Source organism: Myotis daubentonii, chromosome 2, assembly GCF_963259705.1.
Source record: "Myotis daubentonii chromosome 2, mMyoDau2.1, whole genome shotgun sequence".
NCBI lineage: Eukaryota > Metazoa > Chordata > Mammalia > Chiroptera > Vespertilionidae > Myotis > Myotis daubentonii.
In genome coordinates this window covers 98,144,998-98,163,204 of record NC_081841.1, presented here as the reverse complement: position 1 = coordinate 98,163,204, position 18,207 = coordinate 98,144,998, and the positions used below count along the sequence as shown (strand labels likewise).

At 41.8% G+C, this 18,207-nt stretch overlaps 1 protein-coding gene across 16 annotated transcripts in view; it reads right to left on the bottom strand.

Moving 5' to 3' along the window:
- Positions 1–18,207, bottom strand: part of ERC1 (ELKS/RAB6-interacting/CAST family member 1) — a 524,562-nt gene that overhangs the window by 224,684 nt on the left and 281,671 nt on the right. For all 16 annotated transcript variants that reach the window (XM_059683946.1, XM_059683950.1, XM_059683955.1 and 13 more), the window contains one exon: positions 12,195–12,355. In XM_059683946.1, the coding sequence (XP_059539929.1) occupies positions 12,195–12,355 (161 nt within the window). The remainder of the gene's footprint in view (positions 1–12,194; positions 12,356–18,207) is intronic.

The window sequence follows — 18,207 nt, the reverse complement described above, 5'->3', positions numbered from 1 at the left end:
TTGCATGTCTGGCAATTTTAAAAAATCCAACATCGCATACTGTAGATGATACATTGTAAAGACTCTGCATTCTGCTATTTTATTCTGAAGAGCAATGAAATTTAGTCTAGAAGGTAATTCAGTTAATAGTTGATCTTGAACATGTGTAAGCTTTGGATTTATCCTTTGTTAGGGTAATCTGTTGAAAGCTCTATCTTGAGCTTTCCCAACCTCTCTATCTTGGTAGGGCTCATCCTCAAAATTCTATATACCTACAGACTTTCTTGGGGCTTTAAGTTTTGTGAGGCTAGGTCTATAGAAGGCTTTAATTATAGGTCATGCTCCCTACTTCTAAACCCTAGCTTTTCTGTTATCATGGCAAGACGTCTGAAGTTTCAGCAAAAACTTTGATACTCTGACTGGGTTGCAAGTACAAATTCCCCAGTATTGCTCTACCTCTAATATAAAAATTCCACTTTCATCCCCATATTAGCTAATCTCTGCTAAGGCTTGGAGAGTCCCATCCAGTGAATGTGCACCCTAATCCTCAGCCAAAAATTCATGGCTTCTTCTTCCTAGTATTCTATTTATATACATTACATTTTTAATTTACTTAGAACATTTCCAACTACAGAATAAAGGGACCTGAGAAGGTCAACTAGTCAAAGATCTATATAATTTTTAAAACCACAGGGATCTTAAAAGATTTAGGGAATCCTTTCATTTCAGAATGAAAAACTACAGACCTGAAAAATTAAGTGTGAATTGGATTTTCAGCTGTATTATGTTTTGCAAATATTCAGCCTCACCTATTTCAAAATGTTTTCATTACTTCATCTCATTTGATCCTCACAACAACCTCATAAGGTGGGCCCAAGTATTATCACTGTTTTATGGGTTAGCAAACTGGCTCAAAATGCAAACATATCCTTTGCTACAAAGATTATCTTATAAGAGTATTGTATTCAGAAGGCTATGATTAAATGGATGAATTACTATCTTCTACATACAAAGCTTGAGGGAAGTTTTATGCATTATAGAAAGAGTAACTACCTATATGGTATTCTCTAGTAAAACTGAAAAGGAAGATCCTGAAAGGAAAATAATGTTTAAAATCCCAAATCCCAGAACACCTCTCAGATTGGTGGTATATTAGTTAACAGATTTCCTTACAATGGGTATTGCAATTTCTCTTATCATTGTGTTTCTCTATCTCTCTCTCTCCTTCCCTCTCCCTGAAATCAATAAAGCATATTTTCTAACAATAAGAATGTAGTTTCTTCTGTTTGGAAGTTACATCTGACCTTAAATGGCTAAAAGGTGGAATGGATTTAGTGTTGTTTTGTTATTTTTTAATTGATTTCAGAGAGGAGGGGAGAGGGAGAGATAGATAGAAATATCAATGATGAGAAAGAATCATTGATAGGCTGCCTTCTGCACACCCCACACTGGGAATCGAGCCCGCAACCAGGCATATGCCCTGACCAGAAATCAAACCGTGACCTCCTGGTTCATAGGTTGATGCTCAACCACTGAGTCATGCCAGCCAGGCTGAACTTAAGTTTTAAGGGAGAAGAAAGGCAAGGAATATTTAGAGTGATAGGTAATTGATTCCAATTTAGGTCATGAGGAATAAAAACATTTGAGAAAAATATTTATAATACACATGCCTGATCTTGTGAGAAGCTGAGCATCATGGTCAAAATTTAGAACTAGAAAGAGATAAGTAACTAATAATTACTACATTTAATAAACACATTTACACCACTGTCCTGTAACAACTCAGAGCTCCAACTAAACAATTAGTTCTGATGAGGAAAGATGTTAAGAACAATTGAGATCACACATTCTGTACAGTGGATAGCATAAAAAAGTTGGATATCAGGGTAGAAAAAGAGGAGGCAGAACTAAAGAGTTAACCAGGACTAAGGAGCAAATCCCAAAGTCCCAAAGATAGTTTATTATAGATCATACAAATTTTGCTTTATAATTTTAATCATGATTAGTCCCACTAGTGTTATTTGTTTATAGCTATACTATACATAATACTTTGTTTTCTTTTTTTTCAATTCAAGTGTAGAGAATTTTTATATCTATTTATGTGATTTCCTATAGAATATTTAAACCTTAGTTAGTATTTTAGGTTACTGTGAAAAATTCTTCCAAGTCTACTAAAAGTCCTATATCATTTATCTAATGACTCTAAAAGCATTTGATGTTAGTGTAAATAAATGTGGCTTTACAAAAAGTAGAGATGTTCTTATACTGTTACTAGGCTATAATTTGCATAACTATTTTCAATTTTGTGTTTAATTTGGAAGACTGTTATAAATCTGCAAATAGGTTTTTTTTAAATGCCAGCAACTCTATAATAAATTTTAAAATGAAATACTGCAGAATATCATGAGATAAAATAATTTAAAATAAACTCTTTTAATTATTCAAGGTATAATAGATTGATCACCTAATTATTCCATTCCTAAATAGTCTAAACTTTTCCCAATAACCGTTTTCTATACTTTCTTAGTTCTAAGCATATTCTATGTTTCTCTCTTAACAGGCAAGAATTTTTTAAATGTCGTAATTCAGATGATATTATTGGGCTCTTTTTAGGTACATATAAAACCTTATTTTCTGTTTGTGGCTAGATCTTTCTTTAGACAAAAGGCATCTCAAGAGTATATAATTTAGCCCAAAGAGGTTTGGATTTTTCTGCCAAGTTTAATAATGGGATGCTATTTATCAAACAGCTCTGGATCCTCAATGAAACTAAAGAGCTCTTCTACCACTTCTCCTAACAAACCAGTTGTAAGAGTAGTCAAATTCATAGTTTGATAAAAATTGTACTCCAAATGAAAAATTAGTCTTCTAAGTTTTATTTGTAATGCCAACATGGGGTGAGACTGTAGTAGGAGTTTAAATGCAGGGCAGTAAAAAATGAGTCAGCTCGCCCTGGCCGGTTTGGCTCAGTGGATAGAGCATCAGCCTGCGGACTGAAGGGTCCCGAGTTCGATTCTGGCCAAGGGCATGTACCTTGGTTGCGGGCACATCCCCAGTGGGGGGCGTGCAGGAGGCAGCGGATCGATGTTTCTCTCTCATCGATGTTTCTAGCTCTCTATCCCTCTCCCCCCTTCTCTGTAGAAAAACTGATGAAATATATTTTAAAAAAAAGAGTCAGCTCATCTAGAAATCTTAACAGTGAAGCTCATAACCTAAATTAATACTTAAAATTTATTATGGTTATTAGAGTAGACATTTATTATTTTCTCCCTTCTCCCATTCATCCTTTCTTTCTTAGGGAAAGGAGCTAACATAAAAGTGGAATTAAGAAAAATAATGGCTAACAAAACCACAGCATAAGGAAAAGAAGAACCAATGTGGGGACTGCCAATAAAAACATTCCCTCTCTTTAGGGCTAGCTAACCAACTCAAATGTTTCTATTGAATAATCATTGGCAGGCTACCAAGTGAACAGTTTCACATCTCGCCAAAATCAAGGCCATCATTTATCTGTAACAGATACTCAAGAATTATAATCATAATGCTAGGAATGGAAAAGAACTATTAAGACATTCCTTTTGGTTTAACTAGGTCAGGATTACTCTAAAAACCTAGACTATTCTACAATAGGAATAGTCTATTGCAGACTATTCAAAGATGGTCAAAAGAATTTTCTATACAAATGGACCATCAGCCTTTTTCTTAAGACTTCTTATTTTATACTAGGGGCCCGGTGCACGAAATTCGTGCACTGGGTGTGTGTGTGTGTGGGGGGGGAGTGTCCCTCAGCCCAGCCTGCCCCCTCTCACATACTGGGAGCCCTCAGGCGTTGACCCCCATCACCCTCCAATCGCAGGATCGGCCCCTTGCCCAGGCCTGATGCCTCGGCCAGAGGCGTAGACCCCCATCACCCTCCGATCGCCTGATCGGCCCCTTGCCCAGGCCTGACGCCTCCGCCAGAGGTGTCAGGCTTGGACAGGGGACCCCCATCTCCCCCTGATCACTGGCTCTGGCCCCCGCCCAGGCCTGAGGCCTCTGGCCCAGGAATCATGCCTGGGCAGGGGACCCCCATCTCCCTCTGATCGCTTGCTCCACCCCCCGCCCAAGCCTGACGCCTCTGACCCAGGCTTCAGGCCTGGGCAAGGGGACCATCATATCCCCCCAATCCCAGGCTCCGCCCCCCGCCCAGGCCTGATGCCTCGGCCAGAGGAGTTGACCCTCATCACCCTCCGATCACCAATCACCGGCAGAGGTGTCAGGCCTGGGCAGGGGACCCCCAGCTCCCCGCGGTTGCAGGCTCCGCCCCTGCCCAGGCCTAACGCCTCTGGCCGAGGCGTCTGGCTCGGGCAGCGGGGACCCGCAGCTGCAGCGGCCCCGCAATCGTGGGCTTCGCTTTAGGCCCAGGCAAGGGACCCCTAGCTCCCGGGACTGCCAGCTTCGACCTTGCCCAGCTCCCATCACTGGCTCCACCCCTACTTCCTGCTATCACTGGCCAGGGCGGAAAAGGCGCCTGATTCTCTGATCATGGCTGGGGGGCAGGGCAAAGGCGGCCCCAGGGCCGCCTTTGCCCTGCCCCCCAGCTCTCAGCTCCCCCCTGGGTTTCCTATCACTGTCAGTGGCAGGGGGCTTCTTCCTGCTTTCCCTTTCGCCTCCCTGCATTGTGCCTACATATGCAAATTAACCGCCATCTTGTTGGCAGTTAACTGCCAATCTTAGTTGGCAGTTAACTGCCAATCTTAGTTGGCAGTTAATTTGCATATAGCCCTGATTAGCCAATGAAAAGGGTATCGTCGTACGCCAATTACCATTTTTCTCTTTTATTAGATAGGATTCACAGTCACATATATGCATGTTTTGGTCTCTTTTGCACATTGCATTGCCCTCATATTTTTTCTATACTACAAATTCTCTAGTTATAATGAACAAGTCCTTTTATTTGTTAAATTAGCAAATAATTAAATAATGTAAAATATTTAAATTATGGTAGGTCCTGCCATGATTATAGAGTGAGAAATGTGGTTGTCATTGCCAATAGCCAAAAGAAAGATACTGCCTTTCTCCTTTTAAATTTTGCTTAAAAAATTTTGTTTTACTGAAAATCATCACCAGAAAATAGTTAACAAGCCAATAATGCCCACTACTAAGTGCCCCCTGTGCCAGACACTGTTCTCAATTCTACATATTAATAATTTCTTATGTTATTGTCATGAAAACTGAATGAAGCAGAAACAATTATTATTACCATTTTTAAATGAGGAGACCGAGGTATAGAAAGGTTAAATAACTTGAGGAAATTATAGAGCTCATAAGTGCTTGAGTGAGAATTCAGACTCAGGCTCCTTTTTCCAGGAAGTATGCTCTTACTAGTTGCCATAAGTAATTAAAGGCAATATCAGGCAGAATTACTTGAAGGGAGTAAACTCCTTACAAATTGACATCAAAATGAAGTAAATTTTGAGCAAAGTTGTAGAAATTGAGACTACCACAACCCTGAACAGATGATTAGCACAACCTGTTCAATATATGGAAAGGAGTCCCAAATGTAGCAGAAAAGTGTCTATTCCCTTGGTCAGCTTCATGAAAAGAAATAGGAAGTTCACTATCAGAACCCATCCTTCATTCACCGTGTTTTGTGTGTAATTACACTTAGGTTAACTGTACAGTTTTTGACTTAAATGTTATGAATCATTATTTTACTAGTACACTTACTTTTATGCCAAACTTTAAAAAAATCTGTATTTTTTTAAAAATAGGGTTTTAATTCACTCTTCTAGATGAGACGAACAGAATAACTATTGCTCCCAACACTTGGTAGAATTAAGTGGTATGGTTGACAGGGCAGTGTAAACAGAGATCATCTGTTAAGAACCACCACTCTCTAGAGCAGATGTGGGGAACACCTGACCCATGGGCCATATAAAGCATGTAAAATCATTTGGTCTGGCCCTGCCATGGCATTAAGGGTGAGTTAATTAAATGTTTGACCAAATATAGCAGGCTAATTTTTTAAGTTAATAATCCTGTATGGCCCTCGAATGATGTTATAAAAATCCAAATGACCCTTGGAAGAAAAAAGGTTCCCCACTCCTGTCCTAAAGGATTAGGCCTAAAGCGCTGAGGTAATTTATTAAAAGGGAGGTATTAAACAATTATAATAAGATTGAAAATGAATAACAAAAAAAGGGGAAATTTAAGTGAAAATTAAAGCACAGACTACTTTAAAACTTTAAGCTGGTAAACCTGAACACAAAACTTTTGGAAAACCTAAGAACATCATGATGCCACAGTAATAATCCTGAGCAATTGAAGAAAGTGATATAAGAGATATGTCATCTGTTGGAGTCAGGTTTTTGCACTTTATTTCCAGAACTTTTATTAATGTTGATTAAATTTCTGTACTACTTATATAAACTTCTCAGTATACGTTAATTAGTTGCTCCATGCCTTATTGTATATAAGTGCTTGATCCTACAAAATAAAAGTTTTGCTAATTATAGTACTTTTCAGAAATGTAATCTCCAACCTAAGTTGGCAAGAGAAGTTATAATAGAGTTTAGTACTGTGGTATGAAAAACAAATTACCCACAATTCCCTTTGCATGGTTTAAAGCAGCGGTTCTCAACCTGTTGGTCGCGACCCCTTTGGGGGTCGAACAACCCTTTCACAGGGGTTGCCTAAAACCATCGGAAAACACATATATAATTACATATTGTTTACAGTAGCAAACTTACAGTTATGAAGTAGCAAAGAAAATCATTTTATGGTTGGGGGTCACAACATGAGGAACTTTATTAAAGGGTCGCGGCATTAGGAAGGTTGAAAACCACTGGTTTAAAGTCAAGCATTCTTTAAAAAATTATTTCAGCCCGGCAGATGTGACTCAGTGGTTGAGCGTCGATCACGGTTCGATTCCTGGACAGGCACATACCTGGCTGCATCCCAGTGTGGGGCATGAAGGAGGCAGCCAATAGTAATTCTCGCTCATCATTGATATTTCTATCTTTCTCTCCCTCTCCCTTCCTGTCTGAAATCAATAAAAATATATATTTTTAAAATTTATTTCATATATTTTCAAAGTCTTAATAATAAAAGAAAATTCTTATACAAATACTAGAGGCCCGGTGCACAAAAATTTGTGCACTTGTGGGGGAGGGAGGGTCCCTCAGCCCGGCCTATGCCCTCTCGCAGTCTCTGACCCCTCGGGAGATAACGACCTGCTGGCTTAGGCCTGCTCCCGGGTGGCAGAGGGCAGGCCCAATCCCTAGGTGCAGCCCCTGGTCGGGCTCAGAGCAGGGCCGATTGGGGAGTTGGGGCACCTTCCCCTGTCATGCACAGAGCAGGGCAGATTGGGAGGTTGCGATGCCACCCTCAGTCACACTCAGGGTAGGGCCGATTGGGGGGTTGGGGCACCGCCCCCTGTCACACTCAAGGCAGGGTCGATGGGGAGGTTGCGGCGCCACCCCCAGTCACGCACAGAGCAGGGCCCATCAGGGGGGTTGGGGCTCTGTACCCTATCATGCACAGAGAAGGGCCAATCAGGGGGTTGGGGCGCTGCCCCCTGTCATGCACAGAGCAGGGCCCATCAGCGGGATTGGGGCTCCGTACACTGTCACGCACAGAGCAGGGTCAATCAAGGGGTTGGGGAGCTGCCCCTTGTTATGCACAGAGCAGGGCCGATCAGGGGGTTGAGGAGCTCCTCCCTGTCACTCACAGAGTAGGGCTGATAGGGGAGTTGGGGCACCGCTCCCTGTCACACTCAGGGCAGGGCGGATCAGGGGGTTGGGGCGCCGCCCACTATCACCCACAGAGCAGGGCCAATCAGGGGGTTGGGGCGCCGCCACTGTCACACTCAGGGCAGGGCCGATGGGGAGGTTATGGCTCTACCCCATCACACATAGAGGAGGGCCCGTGGGGGGGGGGGGTTGGGGCGCTGCACCCTGTCACACACAGAGCAGGGCCGATCAGGTGGTTGGGGTGCCGCCACTCTCACACTCAGGGCAGGGCCGATGGGGAGGTTATGGCTCTACCCTGTCACACACAGAGCAGGGCCCGTGGGGGGAGGGGGGTTGGGGCGCCACACCCTGTCACACACAGAGCCGCAGGGCGATCAGGGGGTTGGGGAGCTCCCCCCTATCAGGCACAGGGCAGGGCTGATCAGGGGGTTGGGGCGCCTTCCCCTGTCACAACAGAGCAGGGCGGATAGGGAGGTTGTGGCCCCACCCCCTGTCACACACAGAGCTGCAGGGCGATCAGGGGGTTTGGGCGCTGCCCTGTCACGCTGATCCTGGTGCCGGGAGGCCTCTCGGCTCCGCTGATCCCGGTGCTGGGAGGCATATTACCCTTTTACTATATAGGATAGAGGCCCGGTGCACGGGTGGGGGCTGGCTGGTTTGCCCTGAAGGGTGTCCTGGATCAGGGTGGGGGTCCCCACTGGGGTGCCTGGCCAGCCTGGGTGAGGGGATGATGGCTGTTTGCAGCTGGTCACACACCCCTCAGGGTGGGGGTCCCCACTGCGGTGCCTGGCCAGTCTGGGTGGGGGGCTGAGGGCTGTTTTCAGGCCGACTGAAGCTCCCAACTGCTCCTTTTTTTCTTTTTCCTTTTTATTCTGGGCCAGCTTTAGCTCTGGCTCCAGCTCTGAGGCTTCTGCTGCTGAAAGAAGGTATCTGGTTTGTTTCGGTTCTATAATCGAAACACTGTATAACTCCAGTTCTGAGATCCCGGCCTCGCTGAAAGCAGGTTTCTGGGGTTTTGTTTAGCTTCTATATTTGTTACAATGTTTCTTAAACTGCAGGCTCAGAGGCCGGCAAGGCAGGTGGGGAACGTTGGTTTCCTCCGTCACTGAAGCATGCAAGCCTCATGTTAATTTCAAGCTCCCTGGATGTCGGCCGCCATCTTGGCTGGCAGTTAATTTGCATATCTCGCTGATTAGCCAATGGGAAGGGTAGCGGTCGTACGCCAATTACCATGTTTCTCTTTTATTAGATAGGATGCTACTATCTAGCTATAAATAGTCATTTGAACTGAGTGGGAGAGATCTGACAAGTAAAATTAAGATATTAATACATAGAGAAAACAAAACAAACAAAACACATACACATACATACACACACACACACACACACACACACACTGTTGCTTCAGCAAGACCAGTTTCTGTTAGAAAAATCACATATGATACTTCGTTTCCCCCAAATTATATCCATCCTTATTCCACTTTCTTAATTACTTTAACCCTTGATTTAATATTCTTATTCACTCTATCTTCTACCATGTTCTAGGCATAGTTCCCAGACCTCTTCAAATGAAATGACTTTACTCTTTCCCTTTTTAAATTTATCTTTATTGGTGAAAGTACTATAGATACCCCCCCGCCCACTATCCCCTTCCACCCGACTCCCACACCATGCCCAGGACTTCCCCACACTATCATCTGTCCATGGGCTATGCATATATGCATATAAGTCTATTGGTTAATCTTTTCCCGTCCCCCACTTCCTCCCACGAAATTAGTAAGTCTGTTGTATGCTTCAATGTCTCTGAATCTTTTTTATTCAAAATGACTTTATTCTTTATTACCCAAGAATTCTATCTACTACTCCACCTCCAAATATCAAGCTTCAAATTATATTACCAATGACAAAAACTTGGCTGACACCACTTGCACTAACTTGCTCCTAAGAAGGATATTTGCAAGCATTTCTCTCATGATGATATGATAATCCTAACCTCTCCGTATTCCCCCAGCATATCAATCTTTTCATCACTTCCAAGACCTGATCAACTGCAATGCTTTGCTAAGAGATTAGAATCTCTAAACTCTGCACTGTGGCATAATAAGGGCAGGTGGTACCCCTACATGTGCTCCCTCAATTCTTGGCTCGCTGTCATGACATCACAATAATCATGTGCCATGAAAATTCATACTAAGGTTTGATGGCAAGATCCTCTACTACTCTATAATGCTGGTATTCAACACTCATTGGTACTTCAAAGAAGCAGAAACGACGTAATGTTAGCTTAAAGCACTAGCTGGGATGATAAAAATTTGTTTACATTAGGTTTACAGAGATATTGCATATTTATGCAGAGAAGAAGAAACTAATAGAAAGTGAGCAAAGATTGCGTGAGAAAAAATTAATGGAGGAAGACCGAAGAGGAGGGACCAGTGCTTAAAATCTGTGATAAAGATAAGAAACTAGCCTTTTGAAGATGGAAAAACATTTCATCTGAGACAGAAGACAACAACAACAACAAAATACAGTTAACTGCTGAGAAAAAGGTAACTGAGGGATCCCAGGACAAACTTGGTTTCAGTAAAATGAGAGTAGGATAATTAAGTAGGGGTGAGGGCTGGGAGTTTAAAGGAGATAGTCCTACTGGACTTTCAAAAGATACTTAATTCTGAGGAGAAGGACACCAGAATTTTTCAAAGTCACAGAGGAAAAAAAAAGAAGCTATTATGTACTAGTAGATGTATATATGCTTCACAAAAATTATTATCTCAGAAAACCACAAGATGTGAGGCAAGTAGGAAAATATATACAGCAAAATTTTGCTAAAAGTGACAATTTTGTAAAAATTTACTGGTGAGTCAAAGAAGGACAAGTATCACATGATCTCACTCATTTGTGGAGTATAATGAACATCAACTGATGAACAAAAATACTAGATCCAGAGACATAGAAGCATTGAACAGTCCCTCAAACCTCAGAGGGAAGGCAGGGGAGGATAGGCGGTAGAGGAGACATGGGGGTAAGAGATCAACCAAAGAATATGTATGTATATAAGCCATAACCAATGGACATAGACAATGGGGGGTTGAAGGCTGGGGCTGGGGGGCAGGGACAGGTTGGGAAAGGACAATGGGGGGGAGGGGACATATGTAATACTTTCAATAATAATTAAAAAAAGAAAAACAGCATGTAATGGGAAAGATATATTGAATAAGAATTTGTCTCCCACCAAATAGCAATTAAAAGTCAGTGGACAACACATCAAAGATAAATTTTGGAAATATCAGAAGGAATGGAATTGTAACTGGAATTTAATCTTCACTGTTAGAATAATAAAGATGTTATTTATTTATTTATTTATTTATTTATTTATTTATTTATTGCCTAAAGTTTCATATATGTTTCTTTTTCCCCCAATCGACCTCCCCCTCCCCCGGCCCAGCCATTCCCACCCCGGGCAAGCCCCCAAGATATTATGTATCTTTGATAAAAAAAAATATTGACTGGTGAGTGCAAAAAATGTTAATTGTTATATATGGGAGATAGGTGTATGAGGATTCATTATACTATTCTCTCTACTTTTATATACCTTTGGAAATGTTTATAATAAAGAAATATTTTTAAAAACTGCCTAGGCATTATATGACCTCAGGACCAATAGTCATCTCAATAAGCTCAACAATTTGCCAAAACTTTCCAGAAGATTTCAGAAATTTCAGAGATGGATTTGGATACAGATACTCATACTATATGTATCTTATACATATACATATAAGAGGAGTAAAAATAACTCTATTTGACCAGGATTTGCTCCAAATTTGTTCTAGGGAGTAAGAAATACAGGTTAGCATTAAATGTAGGCTATGTGTGTCAGGGCTAATAAAATAGACCTCAAAGTGAAGGCCATAACAAGAGATAAGGGAGGCCACTTCATAATATTAAAGGGATCAATACAACAAGAAGATATAACCCTGATAAAAATATATGCACCCGATGCAGGAGCACCCACATACATAAGAAAACTCCTGGAAGATATCAGGGGAGAGATTGACAACAATACAATCATAGTAGGGGACTTTAATACACCACTGACATCACTGGATAAATCCGCTAGACAGAAACTCAGCAAAGAAACAGCAATCCTAAATGACTCACTAGATCAGATGGACTTAATTGACATCTTCAGAACACTTCACCCCAAAGCCACAAAATAAACATTCTTCTCAAGTGCTCATGGGACATCTTCAAAAATAGACCACATATTGGGTCACAAACAAAGTCTCCCCAAATTCAAGAAGATTGAAATCATACCAAGCATCTTCTCAGACCACAAGGCCATAATATTAGAAATAAACTACAATAAAAACAACTCAAAATACTCAAACACTTAAAAAAAAAAAAAAAAGGGCCAGAAGAAGAAAGCAATGAGAAAAAGTACTTCTACTAAGCATGTATATGAAGAACAAGATTAAAAACACTTACTTCATCTCCAGAACCTCCTCTAAGTGTTTCCTTCTCTCTGCCCGAAGATTGGTCAAATGAGTTTCCTTTTCTGCCAGAGACTGTTGAGTAGAGGACAGTTTTGCTTTCATGGACTCAAGTTCCTGCTTTACCTTCTCCATGGCCATCAGTAACTCCTCCACCTGTGATAAATATGGAAAAGAGAACACCTGATTCTCTTGATCAGTTACAGTCAAAGGACTGGGCAATGGGCAATTCCTGGGCCCACAAAATTGAATACATACACACATAAAAACTTCTGTACACTTCTGGATCATATATATATACTAGAGGCCCAGTGTACGAAATTTGTGCACAGGTAGGGTCCCTAGTGGCGGTCGGCTGCTAGCTGGGGCCTCCCTTCCCCTGCCTGCTTGCCACCAATGCCCCCTGGTGGTCAGCGCACGTTTAACTCCTGGTCGGTCGAACTCCCACCCATGGGAGTTTTCATATTAGCCTTTTATTAAATAGGACGTATGGCAAATAATGAATAAATCTCTGATCATCCCTCCACTATAATTCTTTTCCATTTCAGCCAGAAAGAACTTTATTTTCTTTTTGATAAATGCAAGGACATGTAAGTTCAGGAAGGGACTGCCTGTCATAGATAATCCTTTTTAAGGAATTTATTTAGAAATTCCCCAGAAATTTCCATGGAAATAACAACATAATACAGAGAAAGATATAAAGAACAAAATCATCTATGTATATTTAAAAGCCTAATATGCAATGTGTCCTCTTGGGAGTTCGACCGACTGGATGTTTAATCACTCGCTATGACATGCGCTGACCACCAGGGGGCAGCACGGAATGAAGGCAGGCCTCGGCCAGCAGCCGGCAGCTGGGAAAAGGAGGCCCTGGCCGGCAGCCAAGAGCCGGGGCAGGGAGGCCCTGGCCAGTGGCTGGCAGCCGGCAGCTGCTAGGGACCCTACCAGTGCACGAATTTCGTGCACTGGGCCTCTAGTAATAAATATTTATAGAAGAATTTTAGGAAATAAGAGACAAATTTGACTAATAACAGATTTAGTATAAACATAAATGATTTTTGTTTTACACTATTAAAAAGAATTTCTTTTTAAAGAAACAGAATGAAATCAGATAAGGCAGAAGTAGAGTTTTTTCGAGGAAGGCAGGAATAATATAGAGAATACTCAGATAGAGAGGACACAGTATCCTTTAAAAAGACCTGAAAAAAACACTCAGGAGGAGATGACCAAATGCTGAACCACGAAAAACTAAGAGCTACATATGTACTTTACAGTGATTTCCACTTACTCTGGGTGGTTCCCAAATCAAATTTAAATAAACATGTCCATTTTAATTCAGAAACAGAAAATACACTGATAAAATACATTATTGCCAAAAACTAACTTCAACCAGGTAACCCATCAGCTACCTGCACCAATCAAGAGTTTCTCAGGTTGCTGCTTGCCAAGAAATAATGTAGGTGACAATGAACCTTTTGAGAGGCAGAGGTGAGTGAAGGCACAGACAGGGGGTCTGCCATTCATTGACTCCTCCATAATATCAATTTGCGTGACAGTAAAACTGAGAGCATCTGGAGACAAAACTATAGTATAACAAATCAGAGTTGTTAACAGACCCCCTATAGTGCCTCATACCTAACCACAGTCTCCATATTGATTGGTAACAGCTGCTAAACAATGATAATAAACAGATACATTTTGGTTTCTGCCTTTTTGTGTACCTTTTCAGAAGTGATCAAGTTAATGTTCTCAGCTAATGGCATCTTCAGTTCCAATTGCTTTCAGAATATATATTATGCAGATCTCATGTATCTGCTACCTTTACATAAACATATATCACTGTCTGCCCTTTTGAAAACTGCCAATAAAGATGCTTTCATTTTACCAGGCTAATTCATGTAAAATCTCATCTAAAACTGAATTGAACTGATATACCAAGGTATGCTCTTATGACACAAAATCAGTAATGAATAGCACTATTTATACAAGCTCAAATTAAGTGTGGGACATATGCATCTTTTATAAACTTATCTTAAATATATCTAAAAAAAAATCTCCCTCCCATCCTGTCTTTCACTCCCCCAGGTAAGAAATGGTATCAGTTTCCTATATAACTTGGAGACATATTCTATATGTGCACAAGCAAGCATGTATAAATAATCTATTTTTCCTTTCTACACAAAAGGAAGCCCACTCTATAAATCTTAACTTTTTGGTAAATTTTTAATTGAAATACAACATACAGAAAAATACACAAATAATAAATGTACAACATGAAGAAATTTCTCAAAACAAATACACCTATGTAATCAGCACAGACCAATAAACAGAACATTGCCCAGTATCCCAGAAAGCTTCCTCATAACCCCTGTCCAGGTAGAGTAATTATTCTAACTAGAGGCCTGGTGCACAGATTCGTGCACCAGTGAGGTCCCTTGACCTGGCTTGTGGGGATTGGGCTGAAACCAGCTCTCTGACATCCTCTGAGGGGTCCTAGATTGTGAAAGGGCGATTTTTGGGTGATGCACCCCAGAATTGGGCTTCCTCCTCTCTGGTTCTGGGTGAGTCACCCGAGAAATGCAGCTGCCAAGTCACCACAGCTCGGCAGCTCCTGCATTGAGCATCTGCCCTCTGGTAGTCAGTGCGTGTCATAGCTACAGGTTGGAGCATCTGCCCCCTGGTGGTCATTGTGCATCATAGCTACTTGTCAGATGGTCGGACGGTCTTACAGTTGCTTAGGCTTTTATATAGATACTCTAGGGTACTTTTGTCTATTTGTTTTAACTTTATACAAATGAAATTAAATAGTATATAATTTTTTTCACTCAGTGTTATGTCTATGAGATTCATCCATGTTGTTTGTTGTTTCCCTCTAAGACCAGGACCAAGAATTATAGTTTTATAATTCTTATAGCCACATGATATTCCACTGTGTAAAGACGGTGAAATTTACTGAAGGGACTTTTGATAAATGGAAGTTTTTTATTTTAATGAAGCTTAATTTTTTCCTTTACATCATTTAGTGTTGCTGGCTTTTTGTTTGTTTTTCTAATTTTAATCCTCACCCAAGAATATGTCTCTCTTGATTTGAGGGGGGCAGAGAGAGGGAGGGAGGGAGGGAGGGAGAGAGAGAGGGAGAGAGGGAGAAAGAGAGAGAGAGAGAGAGAGAGAGAGAGAGAGAGAGAGAGAGAGAGAGAGAGAGAGAAACCTGAGTAAGGGCCCTGACCGGGAATTGAACCCGCCAACTTTTGGGGTATAGGATGATGCTCCAACCAACTGTGCCACACCAGCCAGGGCCACATTCAGAGCTTTTTGTACACTAAAATAAAATGGTGTCTACTTCAAGGATATGAGAATATTCTGTTCTTCTAAATCCTTTATTGGATTACATGTTTCACATTTGGATCTACAATACATACACAACTGATTTTTGAGTATGGTGTAATGATCAAAATTAATTTTTATCAATATAAATATCCAACTGACTCAGCACTATAAAGAGAAGAATTTCAATAGTCATGGTCCGAAGGTACTTTAGGCTTATTTGGCAAAACATCACAAATTATTTAAAGAGCACTTACAAATTATAAAAAACAATTTAACAATGCTTTATATTACACATAACCAACATTACATTTCATAAATGAGCAATTTGAAATATTATATGCATATTAAAAAGGAATATGTATATATTCTAGAACCAAGAGCAATATACCTCTGTTTACTTACTAACCATGAGCTTTGTTTATATCAGTTATTCAAATGTAATCCCTAAATCCTCTGTAATAGGCAATTACCATTCTTATTTTGTATTACTTATTCCCTTGAATTTCTTTATTTTTACCTTTGATGCATATATCTACACTAATAAAAGAGAAAAATGGTAATTGGCGTACGACGATACCCTTTTCATTGGCTAATCAGGGCTATATGCAAATTAACTGCCAACTATGATTGGCAGTTAACTGCCAACTAAGATTGGCAGTTAACTGCCAACAAGATGGCGGTTAATTTGCATATGTAGGCACAATGCAGGGAGGCGAAAGGGAAAGCAGGAAGAAGCCCCCTGCCACTGACAGTGATAGGAAACCCAGGGGGGAGCTGAGAGCTGGGGGGCAGGGCAAAGGCGGCCCTGGGGCCGCCTTTGCCCTGCCCCCCAGCCATGATCAGAGAATCAGGCGCCTTTGCCGCCCTGGCCAGTGATAGCAGGAAGTAGGGGTGGAGCCAGCGATGGGAGCTGGACACGGTCAGCGATGGGAGCTGGACACGGTCGAAGCTGGCAGTCCCGGGAGCTAGGGGTCCCTTGCCTGGGCCTAAAGCGGAGCCCATGATCGCGGGGCCGTTGCAGCTGCGGGTCCCCGCTGCCCGAGCCGGACACCTCAGCCAGAGGCGTTAGGCCTGGGCAGGGGCGGAGCCTGCAACCGCGGGGAGCTGGGGGTCCCCTGCCCAGGCCTGACACCTCTGCCGGAGGCCTAAGGCCTGGTCAAGGGGCCAATCCGGTGATTGGTGATCGGAGGGTGATGAGGGTCAACTCCTCTGGTCGAGGCATCAGGCCTGGGCGGGGGGCTGAGCCGGGGATTGGGGGGATATGAGGGTCCCCTTGCCCAGGCCTGAAGCCTGGGTCAGAGGCGTCAGGCTTGGGCGGGGGGTGGAGCAAGCGATCAGAGGGAGATGGGGGTCCCATGCCCAGGCATGATTCCTGGGCCAGAGGCCTCAGGCCTGGGCGGGGGCCAGAGCCAGTGATCGGGGGGAGATGGGGGTCCCCTGTCCAAGCCTGACACCTCTGGCGGAGGCGTCAGGCCTGGGCAAGGGGCCGATCCTGCGATTGGAGGGTGATGGGGGTCAACGCCTGAGGGCTCCCAGTATGTGAGAGGGGGCAGGCTGGGCTGAGGGACACTCCCCCCCCCCCCACACACACACAGTGCACGAATTTCGTGCACCGGGCCCCTAGTTCTAAAATAAATCATTACTTAGTTTCATCACTTTAAGAACACTGTATAAATGGAATCTTCTTTCTTATTTCATCCAACATTATGTTTTTACCATGCATATAAAAAAGGGCCCACCATATGTGTATATTCCAGAATCAAGAGCAAAGCCACTCAGGAGCTAAAAGCGATGACTGCCAACAGCATTGAGTACCACAGCACCCAGATTATGGTTTCCCACTGAACTGAATGAGCTCCTTTGAAAAATGGCTGATTCCAGATTTGCGGCAAGAAATGTACAAAAGATGAACTTTGCACATCTTATGCCAGAAATTAGAAATAGGAATTATAATAAATAGGGATCATGACACAGAAACACTGATAACACAACCACAATAATACATCATAAGAAAGAAAACTATAGACAAATACTCCTTAGGAATACAGAAGCAAGAAAATACTAGAAAACAAACCCCAGGAATTTATCCCAAGAATGCAAGGCTGTTTTAACATATAAAGTTCAATGTAATAAACTATATTAGAATACAGGACAACAATCACATGATCATCTCAAAAAAATGAAGAAAAGAATTTGACAATTTCTAACAACTTTTCATGATAAAAACATTCAACTAACTACAGACAGAGAAGAACTTCCTCAACCTAATAGAGGGACTCTATGAAAAACCCACAGCTAACATCATCTTTAATTAATGGTTTCCCTCTCAGACCAGGACCAAGAATGAGATCAGAATGTCTGTTTGTATCACTTCTATTTACTACTGTACGAGAGATTATAGTAAAAAAAAAAAAATTTGGCCACACACACAAAAAAAAGGTATCCACATTGGAAAGGAAGATAAAACTTTCTCAAGTTGAAGATGACATGATCTTACAGAGAAAAAACCTTAGAAGTCCACTAAAAAACTAACAAGTACACAAAGGTTTAATGATATAAGACCATCATATAAAAATCAATTATATATACATACATAAGCAATGAATATTCTGAAGAAAAATTAGGAAAATAATTCCATTAAAAATAGCATTAAAATATTGCTATGAAAAATGTCCGAGATT